Source organism: Rhodamnia argentea, chromosome 4 (genome assembly GCF_020921035.1).
Source record: "Rhodamnia argentea isolate NSW1041297 chromosome 4, ASM2092103v1, whole genome shotgun sequence".
NCBI classification, from domain to species: domain Eukaryota; kingdom Viridiplantae; phylum Streptophyta; class Magnoliopsida; order Myrtales; family Myrtaceae; genus Rhodamnia; species Rhodamnia argentea.
The window spans coordinates 25,796,173-25,814,696 of NC_063153.1; the positions used below are offsets into that span (position 1 = coordinate 25,796,173).

The 18,524-nt window shown below is 40.2% G+C and overlaps 2 protein-coding genes and 1 long non-coding RNA gene across 5 annotated transcripts in view; 1 reads left to right on the top strand and 2 right to left on the bottom strand.

The window, feature by feature from the left end:
• Positions 1-16,803, bottom strand: part of LOC125314543 (disease resistance protein L6-like) — a 39,162-nt gene extending 22,359 nt beyond the window's left edge. The window contains exons 1-2 of one of the 3 annotated variants that reach the window (XR_007198014.1): positions 1,627-1,643; positions 356-487 (exon numbers count right to left, since the gene is read on the bottom strand). Coding sequence is in view for 2 of the 3 variants with exons in the window: in XM_048277075.1 (XP_048133032.1) it covers positions 16,150-16,737 (588 nt within the window). In the remaining variant the exon portion in view is untranslated. Of the gene's footprint in view, positions 1-355; positions 488-1,626; positions 2,233-16,149 lie in introns of those variants that run through there. The other 2 variants (XM_048277075.1, XM_048277076.1) reach the window with 2 other exon arrangements.
• The window catches only part of LOC115754017 (disease resistance protein RUN1-like), a 309,474-nt gene that overhangs the window by 178,579 nt on the left and 112,371 nt on the right, over positions 1-18,524 (bottom strand). The gene's annotated exons all lie outside the window — the stretch shown is intronic.
• On the top strand, positions 767-15,727 carry LOC125314554. Its single transcript, XR_007198020.1, has 3 exons — positions 767-1,015; positions 10,419-10,423; positions 15,573-15,727. It is a non-coding gene; the product is annotated as an uncharacterized LOC125314554 (long non-coding RNA).

Here is an 18,524-nt window from a genome sequence, read left to right on the forward strand (position 1 = left end):
ATGTGGCAAGCAATGTGATATTCACAAAGGGAATGATTTACCTCAACGGATAGACAATTTGCAAATCCTCACAGCAGAGTGGATTTCATATGCAAACTGCTTTCCTGTTTCCGGGAAACTTGTCCTTCGACCCCAATGCACTTAAATATTCCAAGAAGAGTGCAAGTAGTCTCCTGGAGCAATCGATTTAGCTTTTATACCCTTAACCATAATGCATAGAGATCCATTCAACTTATCCTGACTCTACGTCTGCATTTTCCTGTGTTTTCGCGTGAGCTATCCTCCTCCGTTGAATAAACCAGAAGGGCTTGCAGATACATTCTAATATGCCTATGGAACAATCAAAGGTGTCGTTCTCCTTTGTTGAATCTTCCGAATCTGGACGATCAATGCTGTCGTTCTCCTCCATCGAATCTTCCGAATCTGGACAATCAATGCTGTCGTTCTCCTCCGTCGAATCTTCCGGATCTTTCTCCATTTCATCCTCCTAGAACAGGAAAAGATGAGTTAAGTCTTCTACCTATATTGGAGGACAAGAAAATGCAACTATGCTCTAATCAGCATGCCGTTAAGTCCAAACATTACAATCGTTTGCTTCACAAGCACTCGTGAACCCGAAGGGTGAAGCCAGTCACACAACCAAGCGTATGACAGCACAATCATCGTGCATGAGAGGATCGACGATTGCTTAAGATTAACATGTGCCAACTACAGAGTCTACTGTTACTAGCATGACACAATTGATCCGTAGCTGCAATGACTATGGTCAAGTGGGTTAGACGACACGTTCATGAGTTGCCATCCAGCTAACAATTAAAGATGCAATGCACGTTCTTACACCAACATGTCGGCGAGCCCGCAATGTCGTCGCACTAAATGTATAAACACTGCTCCTCATCTTATTTGGTACAGGTTTATTTACTTCCAATGAAAATTCTCGATAAACAATGGTTGCTGAGGCTGTCTTTATCATTCTGATATTTTCAGACCTCTCGTTAGTGAATCTAATTTATGTGTCAAATGTTCATAATTAATCAGGAAGTACGTCGGAGAGAGAGATAGAGAGATCTATATGTGAAATGTTCAGTCAACCTTTTCAACGAATAACACCAGAAACTTCCCAACGCTCCATGCACAAGAGAAAAAGACAAAAATTGGGTGAGCCATTAAAAAAATTAAAAAAAAAGTAAAAAAAGATATACCAAAACTGAGTTACCTTCAAATATATTTTTCTATAAATTAATCTCTTTTTAGGTTAAATTTTAGAGGAAAAGTGTAGTTGTTTTAAGATATATTTATTCGGACAACCAAGATCGTTTTCATGTTTATACAAAGGATCTTTATTTTGTCAATGCGAGATAAAGTTTTACGTAGTCACCGTTAGATGGTTGACAGGTGGAAGAATTCAAATTACATAACCAACTCATAACACACGTGTCCACTATAAAATTGACGGAATATTTTTTGTATTCTAAACGAACCACTACATGCCAAGAGGTTATGAGACAGATGGAGAGACTAAGGAAGCGAACGAAACAAGGGAAAATGACGGAAAGTCATGCCTACTATATGCGTTTACGAAAAATAAAAATATAAAGTAAAGGGAAGGGTAGAAAGAAGGCGCACCTCGTTGAATGTCTTCCCCGTCCTCCCAAGAATCATCTCTCTATAATCCCTATAACGGATGTCATCGCGATAAGTATCTGGGAATTTCCCGCAAACCCATACACGTATCGTGCATTCATTTGGTATCTTTGAGTTGGATACATCAATCAACCTTTCCAACGATTCACACCACTTTACGGACAAAAAACTCAAAAGCTCCAATTCTTCAAGGCCCTCAACAACCCGTAGCCCATTGCACATTTGGATCTCTAAATTCGTCAGCTTCTTGGAGTTTGATAAACCATATAACCCTCCCAAGGAAACGCAACTATCCACTTTAAGTACCTTTAATGATTCCATCACACTGCGAAATCGAATTTCAAGTAGCTTTGGGCAATCCCAAACTACCATTTTACAGAGTTTCCTCATGCTTGATGAAATAACCGACAATCCCTCGAGAAACTTGCAACGTTCCACGCTCAAATCCCTCAACAGTTCAAGCCCATCGAGTTGAATTTCCCTCAGTGGAGAGCAATAAAGACATAATTTTGACAGATTTTTCAAGTTGGAAAGCTTTGGTCCAACAACTACCGAGTTGAAACTATCCATGTCGGAAAAAGTGAGTTCTCCAAGTCCAGGATGGCAACCCGACCCCATTGACAGCGAGGAAACCTCTGGAAGAAGCAATTCCACTAGATTCGATAGGTTACCGAGATCCGAAACTAACCGCAATGATGTTGATTGAACATGTAGACAGTTCAAACTCGAGGGAAGCTCTGGCAACTCTTGTAGCTCGTTACAATCACTTAAATGCAGCTCTTGGAGTTGCGTGAGGGAATTGATTGCCGTCGGCACTACGCTAACACAACTATCTGATAAGTCTAGGATTCTTAGACACGATAGCTTGCCAATTTCAGTGGGAAGTTTGCCTTCAAGTCGTCTACAACCATTGGCATTGAGCTCCTCCAACCTCTCTAGCATTCCAATACTGGCGGGTAACCTCCTTATCGCACAACCTCGTATCCTCAGCACCTTCAATCGCTTGAGATTTTCTATAGAATCAGGCAACTCAACAATGGGCGTACATGAGAGATCCAACTCCTGTAATGATGTCAAGTTGCCTATTGATTCTGGAATCTTCTGCAACCCTTTACACATAGAGAGCGAAAGGAACTCGAGTTGCGTAAGCTCTCCGATAGAAATTGGACGTTCCACAATTGACTTGCCCGATAAATCAAGGGATGACATGTCTTTTGCATCATCAATAGGGTCCGGTAAACTTGTAAGGCTTGGGCATGATATTCTTAACTCGGATAATGATGCTAATTTCCAGATAGAGTATGGAAGTTTCTTCATGCTGTCACACGACCAGATAGAGAAGTGCTTCATCTTTACCAGTCCTCCAATCTCTTCAGGCAAATTTTGAAGACTCGGGCAAAAAAAAATGTCCAAGTGAGTAAGATCTTTTAGCTTCCCAATAGAGGAGTGAACTTCTTGCAAGCTAACATTCATGGAAAGAGACAATCTCTCCAAACTCAGGCATCCAGAAAAGTCAGGAGTCCGTTTCAATTTACAACATCTTGAGAGAGAAAGATCTTTTAATTTGTTTGCCATCTGCAAAAGTAGCTAAAACATTATCGAGGAGGACCAAAGAGAGAATACTATGTTGAGATAACAAGAGTACAAATTCACACCTTCAAAATGTTCCATCCACCCCAGCTTTTGCCGTAGTCAACGTTTGAAAGTTCTAAAACGGCTAGATTTTCCAAGTGAAAATTGGCCACTATACAACGCAGAGGATGATCCCAAGAAAGCCATCTTAGCTCTTGGAGATGATTGTTGATGTCTCCAACAAAAGTCCCTACTATTAACTTGAGGAATTTCAGATTAGGCATCATCTCAAGTTCTTCTTGAGTAATGCAGATGGGATCTAAACAATGTTCAAATAGATTGAGTGCTTGAAGTTCACCCTTTCTCTGCCAATACAAAACCATCTATGAGAATGAGCTTGAAAACATTAACTTTGTTATTCATAGTTGCCAAAAGGAATATTTTGAATGGGAAGTAGGAAAGCAATTGTACAGTGACTAACGTAAGAAACCTACTTTTACCTTACCTCTTTCAACCTTACTGCTGTCAGAGCTTCTTTGTCATCCCACAACCCACTGCGCCTTGTCGGATACTTGGTACATTCTTGGCGAACGATATATCTTCCAAGGTCTCTCAGTTGATCATGCATCCATATACTACCATCCCCAAATGTACGCATTTTTGTGGTCGAATCCCTAACAATTTTAACTAGGCACAGATCATTAAGTTTCTTCAATGAGCTATGTGGGTATAGATCGCAAGCATGCCAGAAATAGGTTGCTCGTGACTTCTTTTCACCCATGAAGAAGCATGCGATATCGAGAAAAATTTCCTTTTCCACATCATCTAATGCATCGTAACTTATTTTCAACTTCTCCCGGACTTCATCATTTGGTACATTCTTCAACCTTTCCGGCATTTCTTTCCAAATTTCCTCATTTTGGCGACGAAGATAGGAACCTATGACTTCAAGAGCCAATGGGAGTCCCCCCGTTGCTGATACAACTTCTTGAGAGAGAATCTGATGAGTATCGGGAGGAGAGGCATTGTCAAAGGCATGCAAACTAAAAAGCTCTAGTGCTTTACCTTGATCCATTTGCTTTACTTCATAAGTTAAGATTCCCTCTACTTCGCCCAGAATCGTTTTATCCCTTGTTGTAATGATGATCCTACTCCCCGAGCCAAAAGTGTCAAGCCCCCCCACCAGTTTCTTGAGCTGTTCTTTCCTGTCTAGATCATCTAGGACAATGAGAACTTTCTTAGAACCAGCACTCCTCTTTATGGTATCTATCCCTTCATCAGCGTTGATAAATTTTTCGACAAATCTAGAATCAAAAATGTCGGTTGCCAACTTTTTTTGCACATCTTCTAGGCCATTTCTGATTGACAATTCTCTGATGTTCCCAATGAAGCTACATCGGCCATCAAAGCAGGGACATAATTTATTGAAAACAATCTTACCGAGAGTAGTCTTACCGATCCCACCCATTCCCCAAATTCCAACAAAGCGCACACCAGCGCTGGAGTCAACATCTAACAACTCCATTATGGCCTCTACACCTTCGTCTACCCCAACCAATTTGCTGTCCAGATGTACTTCTTTTACTTCCAGCTTACGCCGAACCTCTCCCACAACAAGTTTAATAACTTCACCGTGTCTGTCACAAACCAAACACTTTTAGTAAAAGGAAAACAAAATAACAATCTCACTACTACTTCCCATTTCTGAGGAAGTAGATATTTCTTTGCGGACCAAATTACAGACGTCATTCTAGAATTACATCAAAGTCACTCAAATAACTATCATTAGCCACAATGACCCTGCTTATCTATGAGAATTCGTGGATTGGCTTTTTTTTTTCCCCTGATGAAATTTACTGCTCAAGTACCAAAAAACCGGTTTGTATATGACGCAGCGACCAACATACTTCATATCTAATTTCGACCCACTAGCTTGTTTTCACTCCTACTCAAAAGAACACAGAGAGAATAGCGTATCGGCTGAAGCTTGAAAAAAGTTACAAGCATATTTACTTACGGTTTCCCTTGTACTTCCCATCCTACGATCTGACCCACTTTTCTCAGAGCCGCCTCCCACTGTTCCTTGCTGTCGCCTCCCGCCCTCTGCTCGTACTTGTCCAAGTCCTTCACGTACAGTTCCGTCTTGAGCTTGACGTCAGAGGCCGAGACGTCAAAGAAGATGGGTAGGATCTCCGGCTTCCCGGTCGATTCATAGAGCTCCATCATACGAGCGAGCTCACGGAGGCACCAAGGGCTCGAAGCGTAGCCTCTGGAGAAGACCGGTATGCAGATCTTGGAGTTGCCGACTGCTCTGAGGAGATCGTCGATCCGGTCACCGGCGTGGAGCTCTTCGCTGTCTCTGTAGGCAACGATCCTCTGGCGGACCATAGTCCCGTAGAGGATGTCGGTGAAGTTGTTGCGAGTGTCGGGCCCTCTGAAGCTCAGGAACACGTCGTACTCGGTCGCGGACTCGCCGGAACCACTGGTTGATGCCATGTTTTTTTGGAGGTGTTGAGGTTTCTCGTAAGTCTGGCTCTGCTTTTTGCTTGATCGGACTTCGGAACAAATCGTGTGAAAAGAGAGGACAACTCAAAACGTCCCTGCAGAAGGCAGACCTCGAGCCGGGCATCAACAGGAGGTGTAATAATTGAGGGGAGAGAGAGAGTTTAGTCAAAAGGACACGGAAGAGGAAAATGAGGGGCATAAGAAGACAAAGGAAGAGAAGAAAATAAGGGAGAGAGAATGAGTGTCGGAAAGCGAGAGAGGAAAAGGGAAACACAGAAAGCAATATTTGTATGCTTCGATCCTTTGACAATTTATGGCTAATAATAATAATCGTCAAAAACTGCTATAAAAAAATATTTATAATTGATAGTGCTGTCATAAATAATAAAAATTATACAATTTTAATCGTAAATTCAGATATTACCCTCACGAAGATGGCTCGTTTCGGCCGAACGGAAGAAGGAGCTTATGTAATACTTGAGGAAGAGAAATAAAAAGGTCGTGGGTTTTATTTTTCTCATCAGATTTAACTTCAGTAGCGCAAAACAAGGATTAAAAAAAAGAAAAAGGGGCCGATCTTTCATTTTTGTTGCCCTCGTTGATAGATGCAATTAATTTTTACAGATTGCTTCGAGTTCACTATGGATTTATCCAAGTGGAATCTGAAGCTTGTTGCCGTATGCTACCACTTCTTCATCTAGGAAGCACTGATATTCTTTGGAGGCCTTCGTGTTATGTCGGACACTTCAACACTCTTTGATATACGGCCAACACGTGTTTAGTGCTCCGCACACGCCGGCGACAAACAATTCCAGCATCCCAACATGCCATTTTGATACGCATATGGTCAATTTTAAGCATTTTCAATAAATTAGGGATCAAATTGTAAATCTATCAACAATATATATACTTGAATCATATATCCAGCCTCCCCAAAATTAATATACTCAGCCAGTCCCAATAAAATTTAATCGCGAGTCCCTAATAGAAGAAAAGAACAAGAAGAAACTCACTACCGATATTTTTATATACACATGATGAAGTTTAATATATAATGTGTTTCAACGTATTGAAATTCTTTATTTTTTTTAGAAATGACGTGTCGATCTTTCATGTCATATCATATTACATATCGCGTGTCGATGTGGGTGCTATTTAGATTAGGATTATTGTCTTCAAGTCATGATTACAGCATGTCCAAGCACTACAATATGATGAAGGGGTAAGCAGATACTAGTATATCACTTTGTAGGTGACAGTCATCACATTGGATTTGATTTGACAACAGGAGGAAGTGATCACATTATTGAACATTATCACATTACTTATCTATGAACCTGGCAATTGGGAACTAGGTAGTTTCTTTATGTGCCCAGGTATCGGAAACAGAGGGCTCATCTGGAAATGTTCTCAAAAATATTATTTCAAATGAATGCACTAGAAATTTCAAAATATATATCCAAAGTGTAATTGCACCTTGAATCTTTTAGATCATGCAATGGAAGGTCAAGCTGAAGAGTAGAATTGTTTTAAATATTCTTGATATGCAATTAGGCGACTTTACCCTTAAATTATTTTTTTGTGACACAAAAAATCCTCAAATTTTAGACGTGTGACAAAGCCACCCTAAATTTTTAGATAAATGTGTCACACGAATAAAAATTTAGGATTGTGGCAGCACAAGAAAAAATTAGGGTAAATGTGTCACACCGGTATAAATTTGAGATAAATGTGTCATTTGCATATAAATTTAGGACTTTTGGTGTTAAAAAAAAAAGAATTTGGAATAAATATATCATAATATATATATATATATAGTTTAGAGTTTTTAGTGACTTTTACCCTTAAAAAGAAAGAAGGGTTTTCCTTCGTGGAAAAAGTACGGCCGCACAGAAGTATTCACAGAGGAGCAGCGCAAAGACGTCAAAATGTAGAGGACACTCTTGAATGGCGGTACATGAGGAGCTTTGAGTATGCGATTTGATATGTGTGAGTTTTACATCAAATCGAGTTATTTTATTTGTAAATACTTTGAATTTGGGTATAATTATTTTCCTAGACTAAGTTTAAAATAACAATATCCTAGTAGCTCATTCCCATTTGAGTTTTTTTTTTTTTTTTGGGTAATGGGCACCAAAATGAGCAACATAATCATTCAGATTTTGGTTTTTATGATGTAATGTCAAAGGGGTTCAAATGTTGATTATAATTGCTTGCATTTGTCTTGATCTCCAAAAGGCGGTCGATACAACACCAGTTGATCAGAGGGCTTTTTGTAGGCTTTGCGAACTTAGGGGGGATACGGATGATATCGCCATCGCCATGAGGATGTTGTCTAATTTTCTCTTCGTGAGATCACTCATGCACACCTACTCGCGTGCGCACAAGAACGAAACCTGCACAGCAAGTGCGGCAGCATGTCCAGGAATGCAGTGCTGTAGGTGCAGAGGAAGTGGAAGTTGGAGGCGTATCGGTTGAGTTGAGTGGCGAAGGAGAGGGGCGTCTGGTGGGGGTTCATGTGGATGATGTTCGTCTTAGTGGAGGCAATTACCGAATCCAGTCACTTGCATAAGTTTTTGAATGATTATCAGGGTGGTAGGTGAAGCCGACGCCCGATGACGAAGCATGATATCGAGAAGTAGGAAAATGCGGTGTAAAAGGTCAAGTGAGGAACACCCTCCTCCTCCAAAGCATGCCGCTGATCGTTTGTTGCCAAATTAAAAGCAGGTGAGGAAAGAGCAAAAGCAAACACCACCGAAGCAAAGCTATTCCAAGACCAGACAAAGCGTTTCTTCCCAAGAACCCACAAGAAGCCACGAAGAATGAACTTCAAGTGATCATTCGGAATACGATGCAGAAGGAAAACATGGATCACCTAGATTTCCTACAGCAGTCTGGACACACATTCGCTGATAATCCTCCTTGTGCAGTAGATAACAAGTGCAAAATGTCCAGATGAGTCTAAACTCCTCTAGGCTCGACTACCAATTCAGTGAGATTAAATCGACCACCTTAATTGCTCTTCGATCCTCAAGTTCAACCAGAAAATCTGCCGTCCCTACTTCCACCTTATCAGACAAACCACTCACATTTTCCACATCTTCTGGAAAGAAGCTATGGCTAGAGCAGGCAGAAATGAAGAACCAAAGGTTCTGTTTTTAGTAGTAATTTTTCAGAGTTCCTTTGTGGTGATGTGCTGTAGCCAAAACCAAAAAGGATGGTCAGAATTCAGAAGTCCACAATTCCTACCTAGAATTGCATATCGAGCCGAAGCCTTTCATATCAGGACAAGCAGTTCGCGATCCAACCAACACATGCTCGTGTTTGGGTTGAAGAGTAATAGGATTTGAAATACACAGAGTGAGTTCATCTTCCTTGGACCCCCTCAGTAAGCCTCAACTAAGAAGAATCAATTGGGAACGTTTAAGTCTCAGCTACCCGAACAAAACTAATCTACCCACAGATATGGACCATCTTCCAGAACAAGCACTATTCAACTTGACAACTTCCACTTAAACGATGTATACCAAATGGTGACTTTTAAAAAAAAGAAAAGACACGTTGACGTTGCCTGATCTCATTGCCGTGCCTCCGCTCGTGCTTCTCCAAGTCCTCTGCGTACAGTTCCATCCTGAGCCTGACGTCGGAAGGCCTGACGTCGAAGAAGATGGGTAGGATCGCCGGCTTCCCGGTCGATTCGTTGAGCTCCGTCGCACGAGTGAGCTCGCGCAGGCACCAAGGGCTCGAAGCGTAGCCTCTGGAGAGGACCGGTATGCAGATCCTGGAGTTGCCAACCGCTCTCAGGAGATCGTCCATCCGATCACCAACATGAAGCTCTTCGCTGTCTCTATAGGCAACGATCCCCTGGCCGACCATGGTCCGGTAGAGGCAATCAGTGAAGGTGTTGCAAGTGTCGGACCCTCTGAAGCTTAGGAACACGTCGTGCTTGGTCGCCGACGCACCAGAACCACCGGTTGTTGCCGCCTTGTTTTGGTCGTCCACTGGTCTGGCTCTGGTTTTTGCTTGTTCGGTCTTGGAGCTGCGTCTTCGGTTGGGTGAAAATGTGGAAATGATGTGAATGCACAAACCGATTACAAGGAATCCGTCAAAAGCCTCTTCCTCGAAATCGACCCATACCCACGCCCGGATGGAGCTTTTGGTCTGGATCGGCATTCAATGCTTAAACGTCTCCGTTCAGACAAGGACGTTTTGACCTTGTCAAGCTCGAAAAAGTCAAATCCAATTCATGATAAAACTAAGCTGGGGTGCCAAACCCATAACAAACGAGTGACCACATTCAGCGAACCATTGCCGACAGCTGAGTAACTCAACTGCTCAAGCAACGACATGAGCTCCAACCAGTAGATGAATTGTAATTGCCCAATTATCCAAAAAAAGAAAAGAAAAGAAAAAAAAAGAAAAATAATTCAAAGACATTAAAATATTATTAGAAGTTTTCTACGTCAATGCCGGTCTTAGGATCGGCCGGCCAAAGTTGGTCGGATGGACTAAATTAGCACGAATGCAAAATGTTTAGGACTGAATTGAAATAATTAAAAAGCATAAGGTTAAATTGGCATGAGTGTAATAGACTTAAGACTTTGTAACAATTTTTATGAGGGGAATACGTGGGACAAGGAAGAAGCAATTGAGGGCATAAGAAAACAAAGGAGATAAATAGCAGGAAAAAGAGAGAGGGAGCGTAGAATAAAATAGAGAGATGTAATGAATGGAGGAAAGCGCGAGAGGAAAAGGGAAGAAGAAAAATACAGAGTGAGCGAAGCAACCGTGCGCGGCAAAGATTCGAACCTTAAATCATTTAACCGGAAATTTTGTTGTTGTTGAGATGTAAATTCAGATCCGATCGAATTATGAGTTGTCGGGCTCTCTCGATTGAAGCTTACCTCAACCTGCCAGTATTGAAATAAAGAAGTCTTTTTTTTTTCCCCTTCAAGTTCTTCAATTAAATGTGCCCCGTTGCATAATTGGACGTGGAGAACATGTTTAGAAGAGTGAATCAACGTGCCGGAGTCTAATTAGTAGGAATAAGTTTTGTCGACACGCGAACCGGGCGAGTCCTCGACTAAACAGTAAAGGGCCCAATTGCTACGGACGAAAAGCACGCCAAAAACTGAAGTCGTCGGAGGTTTGTCCGCTGAGGATCTCCAATGCCCAGGTCAATGTATTTTTCCAAAAGGAGAGGCTAGAGAGAGAGAGAGAGAGAGAGAGAGAGAGAGAGAGAGAGAGAGAGCATACATTGCCAAAGGACATTTGTATCTTGTAGAGGAAGATCGTGGGCTTACTATACTGCGCTTGTTCACAAGTAGGTGTGCTCTATGAGCTTTGACCTTACCTATTGGGCCCAATATTTCTTATATTCGTTAAGCTTGGCCCAACCGATGAGATGAATCGATCAGAATTCACTTCTTACCGGTGCATTTGTTTCACCAAAAACGTTTTCCCGGAATTCATTTTTCGGAAAATTATTTTCTCAGAAAATGGTTTAATTTCCTTTGTTTGGCAATACGTGATGAAAGACATTTACGGATGTTTGATTTTCATTGGAAAATGATTTCACTTTCACGATTTTATCTTAGGCAAAAAAAAAAAAATGAATTTTTAAATTATATTTTATAGTCGGTATTTTATATTGAAAAATATTTAGCTGACTATTCCATTAAGTGAGACGGTGGGACAGTCAATTAATGACCACAAATCCGTTTATTGAAACCGAATCACTTGTTAAGCGGGTTTCATCATTTTGACTCCACATTCCTTTTTTTTTTTTTTTTTTTTGCTTTTTCTTTTACTTTTATATCTTTTTATTGTAAGCTGAAATTAGAAGACAAGGTATATAAGATAATTATGTTTTTTTTAGTTATTAATAATTGAGAAAAGCTAAGATGACATTCTATGATAGTGATGGACTCACGCACACCACATATCTGTATGCTTGTTAACCAAAAGCCCATGTTAACATGTACACACCAAACATCTGCATGGTATACTTGTTAATTGGATATGTTTCATTAGAACTTTGATTATGTGAACCCTATTATAATTTTGTCTTCTAATTTTAGCTTACAATAAAAACATATAAAAGTTAAAAGAAAAAAAAAGGGCAAGGGGGAAAGAATTGGGCAATCAAAATGATGAAACCGGACTAGCAAGTGATCCGGATTCAACAAACGATATTTGTGGTCATTAGTTGACCGTCCCACCATCTCACTTGGTAAAACAGTCAACTCAGTTGCTAATTCTATATTTTTATATTTCTTTCTTATTTTTTCTTATTTTTTCATTTTATCTTCTTCCTTCTTCGTCTTCCTTCTTCCTTATGCGACGCGATGGCCATGGAGCTCATTGGTGAAAGGCAAGATCAAGGCTCGCGGGATCCGCTCGAGGCCGCCAATGATCCTAAATGCCGCGGGATCTATCCGAGGCCGCCGGATATGGGGGTGCATTTTACCCTAAAACCCAACTTCTTCTTCTCTTCCTCCATAGCACTGCTCCCCAACACCTTCAATAGAGATAATGGCTGGGGCCTAATAGTGCAAGGCCACCGGATCCGGCATCCGAGCTTGTGCGAAGCCGATGAACTTGAGGCTTGTGGGCCGCAGGCGAGGCTCACCGGGACTAGGCAAGCCTCGAGCTAGCCGAGGCCGACAACCTCGAGGCCACCGGATCCAATGGCCTCGAAGCTCACCGGTGGCTGCGGCCGACCAATCGGGAGGGATGTCGCGACCTAAAATTCGAAATTTCCAATTTTAGGTTAATGAATTACCATATTAATTAATTAAATTAACTAACATAACTCGAACACTCCCAAGTTCTACCAAATCGTGAGTTATGGTTTGAGTCATTATCTTGCAAAAAAATTTCTAATTTTTCGGAGCCGTCACTAATCGTTTTTTGATAAGTCAATTAGAAACATAGGTAAATTAGTGGGAGAAGTAATTACTTCTACGAATCAGAGATATTAAGTTCGGGACTTGGTTACATTAATTTTTTAATTAATGCCATTTTGGTACCAATTTCATGAAAAATGGTCAATTTGGCAATTTTTGATGAATTTCGACTTAAGGCTCAAAGGTGCATTTTTTTTAAGGTTTTCTTTTTTATGATTTTTGTATTTTTTTTATTTTTTAAAATTAAAAATTAATGGAAAATGAGAGTGAATTGTTTCAAGAGTATCTTCAAGTTTTCAAATTTAATTTGCATTAAGCCCCAAAATTTAAGAAATTCTCTTAACCCTAAGCCTACATCTTTTAAAGATTGAGATGGATTTGAAAAGATTTTCATTCAAAGATGCAATCGATAAGATAGATTTTCTAGAAAATCCTATCTATCTAAAGATTATGAGATGTGCTTTTTAAGAAAGCATATCTTGCTATATCTTTTTAATTTTTTTTTTTATATTTTGTGAGAGGATTTAAAGATGAGCCATGAAGATTTCTTTTTTTTTAAATTTTCGAATTTTCTGGATTTTTTTTATGATTTTCAATTTTTATGAATGAACTTAAATTCAAATTACAAATCTTTTAGTTTAAAGGTAGTTATCGCAAATGCTTTCGAATTAAGTTTCGATCTAAAGTCCGAGTCGACATCACAGAAGTGCCGTTGATAAGTCTTGTAAGCCCACAACTTGCAATGATCAAGAATGTCAATCGAGACCATATCAAATAATTTGTGCCGTCAAGCTTCACGGGGATCGCAACAAAAGTAATATAATCTGTATGACTATCTCCAGTAGGTGTAGAGCCGAACCCTCGGACATTATGTCTTACAAGTCGATTCGAATAGGGCGAAAGGAATAATCAAACCACCAAAAACTTGCCAAAAAAGGCCAAAAACTTGGAACAAAGTCCTCCATTAATAGTCTGAATTTGTCCTTCAAAAATCTGACAAATTAGATCAAGGGAAGGCAAAAAATCGATTTTTTTTTAGGGTTTTGAAAATATGAAAAAACAATCGATAATTCTCCACGGACTGCAATACTTTGGTCTTTGCAATGATATAATTGTAGGCCGGCAGCAAGGCAAAAACAATCTCAATTAAGAAAATCCAAAAAATCGCAGAAGAGGATGAACCACCTATCGCAAATTGCAAAGTCCTCCGTTAATAGTCTGAATTTGTCCTTCAAAAATCTGCCAAATCAAATCAAAGGGAAGGCAAAAAATTGATTTTTTTTTAGGGTTTTGAAAATCTGAAAAAGCAATCGATAATTCTCCACGAACTGCAATACTTTGGTCTTTGCAATGAGATAATTGTAGGCCGGCAGCAAGGCAAAAATAATCTCAACTAAGAAGATCCAAAAAATCGCAAAAGAGTATGAACCACCTATCGCAAACCGCAAAGAAGTTTTAATTTATCTCATAGAGGTGAGATTTAGGGCGGACACTAGATTCAAAAAACCCCCTCATAAGTGCTGCCCTACGCTGTGAAAGAGAGCAAAAAAAAAAAAAAAGTGAGAAGGAACTGTAGTAGGAAAGGGGGAAGGCGAGAAGAGAGAGAGAAAAGAACGCTTGCATAGAGAAGAAACTAGGGTTTGGGTTTTAGTTCAGCATTTGCTCTGATACCATGTTGAAAAAAAAAAAAAACTGAACTGAATGCTTGATTAGGTCAATGTGACATCAAGCTATCTATTTATAATAAAGTAAAAAAAACCAAAAATTACAATATTGCCCTTATAGCTGTTATTCAGAAAATAATAAAGAAAAATAGACAAATATGCCCCCATCGGGCAAATATTCTCAACAGATCTTCACCAAGGGAATGAGTTAAGCGAATGGAGAGTTAGCAAATCCTCAAAGCAGAGTAGAATTCATATGCAAACTGCTTTCCTGTTTCCGGGAAACTTGTCCTTCGACCCCAACGCACTTGAGTATTCCAAGAAGAGTGCAAGTATTCTCCTGGAGCAATCGATTTAGCTTTTATACCCTTAACCATAATGCATAGAGATCCATTCAGCTTATCCTGACTCCACGTCTGCATTTTCCTGCATTCTCGCATAAGCTATCCTCCTTCGTTGAATAAACCAGAAGGGCTTGCAGATACATTCTAATATATGCCTATGGAACAGTCAACGCTGTCGTTCTCCTTCGTTGAATCTTCCAAATCTGAACAATCAGTGCTGTCGTTCTCCGCCGTTGAATCTTCCAAATCTGGACAAACAATGCTGTCGTTCTGCTCCGTCAAATCTTCCAAATCTGGACAATCAATGCTGTCGTTCTCCTTCGTCAAATCCCCCAAATCTTTTTCCATTTCATCCACTCCTAGAACAGGAAAAGATGAATTAGTCTTCTACCTATATTGGAGGACAAGAAAATGCAACTATGATCTAATCATCACGCCGTTAAGTCCAAACATCACAATCGTTTGCTTCACAAGCATTTGTGAACCGGTAGGGCGAAGCCAGTGACACAAACAAGTGTATGACAGCACAATCATCGGGCATGAGAGGATCGACGATTGCTTAAGATTAACATGTGCCAATTACAGAGTCTACTGTCACTAGCATGACATAATTGATCCGTAGCTGCAATGACTACAGTCAAGCGGGTTAGACGACACATTCATGAGTTACCATCCAGCTAACAATTAAAGATGCAATGCACGTTCTTACACCAACATACCAGCGAGCCCGCAATGTTGTCGCACTAAATGTATAACCACTGCTCCTCATCTTATTTGGTACAGGTTTATTTACTTCCCATGAAAATTCTCGATAAACAATGGTTGCTGTGGCTGTCTTAATCATTCTGATATATTCAGGCCTCTCGTTAGTGAATCTAATTTATGTGTCAAATGTTCATAATTAATCAGGAAGTATATCGGGGAGAAAGATAGAGAGAGATCTATATTTATGTGTGAAATGTTCAGTCAACCTTTTCAACGAATAACACCAGAAACTTGCCATCGATCCATGAACAAGAGAAAAAGGCAAAAATTAGGTGAGCCATGAAAAAAGTTAAAAAAAAAAAAAAGCGAAAAAAGATATACCAAAACTGAGTTAGCTTCAAATATATCTTTCTATAGAATTAATCACTTTTTGCGTTAAATTTTAGAGGAAAAGTGTAGTTGTTTTAAGATATATTTATTCGGACAACCAAGATCGTTTTCATGTTTATACAAAGGATCTTTATTTTGTCACTGCAAGAGAAAGTTTTACGTACTCACCATTAGATGGTTGACAGGTGGAAGAATTCAAATTACATAACCAACGCATAACACACGTGTCCACTATAAAATTGACGGAATATTTTTTGTATTCTAAACGAACCACTACATGCCAAGAGGTTACGAGACAGATGAAGAGACTAAGGAAGCGAACGAAAGAAGGGAAAATGACGGAAAGTCATGCCTACAATATGCGATTACGAAAAGTAAAAAATATAAAATAAAGGGAAGGGTAGAAGGAAGGCGCACCTCGTTGAATGTCTTCCTCGTCCTCCCAAGAAACATCTCTCTATAATCCCTATAACGGATGTCATCGCCATAAGTATATGGGAATTTCCCGCAATCCCATACATCTATCCTGCATTTATTTGGTATCTTTGAGTTGGATACATCAATCAGCCTTTCCAACGATTTACACCAATTTACGTACAAATAACTCAAAAGCTCCAATTCTTCAAGGCCCTCAACAACTCGTAGCCCATCGCACCATTGGATTTCTAAATTCGTCAGCTTCTTGGAGTTTGATAAACCATATAACCCTCCAAGGGAAACGCAACTTTCCACTTGAAGTACCTTTAATGATTCCATCATACTGCGAAATCGAATTTCAAGTAGCTTTGGGCAATCCCGGACTGTCATTTGATAGAGTTTCCTCATGCTTGATGAAATAACCGACAATCCCTCGAGAAACTCGCAACGTTCCACGCGCAAATCCCTCAACAGTTCAAGCCCGTCGAGTTGAATTTCCCTCGGTGGAGAGCGATAAAGACGTAATTTTGACAGATTTTTCAAGTTGGAAAGTTTTGGTCCAACAACGACCGAGTTGAAACTATCCATGCCAGAAAAAGTGAGTTCTCTAAGTCGAGGATGGCAACCCAACCCTATTGATGGCAAGGGAACCTCTGGAAGATACAATTCCACTAGATTCATGAGGTTATTGAGATTCGAAACCAACCGCGATGATGTCGATTGATTGTGTAGACAATTCAAACTCGAGGGAAGCTCTGGCAACTCTTGTAGCTCGTTACAACCACATAAACGCAGCTCTTGGAGTTGCGTGAGGGAATTGATTGTCGTCGGCACTACGCTGACACGAGTATATGATAAGTCTAGGATTCTTAGACATGATAGCTTGCCAATTTCAGCGGGAAGTTCGCGTTCAAGTTGTCCACAACTAATGGCATAGAGCTCCTCCAACCTCTCTAGCATTCCAATACTAGCAGGTAACCTCCTTATCGCACACAATTGTATCCTCAGCACCTTCAATCGCTTGAGATTTTCTATAGAATGGGGCAACTCAACAATGGGCGCATATGAGAGATCCAACTCCTGTAATGATGTCAAGTTGCCTATTGATTCCGGAATCTTCTGCAACCTGGGACACGCAGAGAGCGAAAGGAACTCGAGTTGCGTAAGCTCTCCAATAGAAATTGGACGTTCCACAATTGACTTGCCCGATAAATCAAGGGATGACATGTGTTTTGCATCATCAATAGAGTCCGGTAAACTTGCAAGGTTTAGGCGTGCTATTCTCAACTCGGATAGTGATACTAACTTCCGGATAGAGTATGGAAGTTTCTTCATGCCCTCGCACTGTTGGATAGAGAAGTGCTTCATCTTTGCCAGTCCTCCAATCTCTTCAGGCAAATTTCGAAGACTCCCGCAAGAATAAATGTCCAAGTGAGTAAGATCTTTTAGCTTCCCAATAGAGGAGTGAACTTCTTGCAAGTTATCATTCTTGGAAAGAGACAATCTCTCCAAACTCACGCATCCGGAAAAGTCAGGAGTCCGTTTCAATTCATTACATCTTGAGAGAGAAAGATCTTTTAATTTGTTTGCCATCTGCAAAAGTAGCTAAAACATTATCGGGGAGGATCAAAGAGAGAATACAATGTTGAGATAACAAGAGTACGAATTCACACCTTCAAAATGTTCCATCCACCCCGGTTTTCGTCGTGTGCAACGTTTGTAAGTTCTAAAACGGCTAGATTTTCTGAGTGAAAATTGGCCATTGTACAACGCAGAGGAGAATCCCAAGAAAGCCATCTTAGCTCCTGGAGATGATTGTTGACGTCTCCAACAAAAGTCCCCGCTCTTAACTTGAGGAATTTCAGATTAGGCATCCTCTCAAGTTCTTCTTGAGTAATGCAGATGGGATCCGAACGATGTTCAAATAGATTGAGTGCTTGAAGTTCATCCTTTCTCTACCAATAAAAAACCATCTATGAGAATGAGCTTGAAAACATTAACTTTGTTATTCATAGTTGCCAATAGGAATCTTTTGAATGGGAAGTAGGAAAGCAATTGTACGGTTAATAACGTAAGAAACCTACTTTTACCTTACCTTGTTCGACCTTACAACTTTTAGAGCTTCTTTGTCATCCCACAACCTCTCGCAACCTGTCGGATACCCGGTACATTCTTGGCGAACGATATATCTTCCAAGGTCTCTCAGCCGATCATGCATCCATATACTACCATCCCCAAATGTATGCATTTTTGTGGTGGAATCCCTAACAATTTTAACTAGACACGGATCATTAAGTTTCTTCAATGAGCTGTGTGGGTATAAATCGCAAGCATCCCGTAAATAGGTTGCTCGTGACTTCTCTTCATCTATGAAG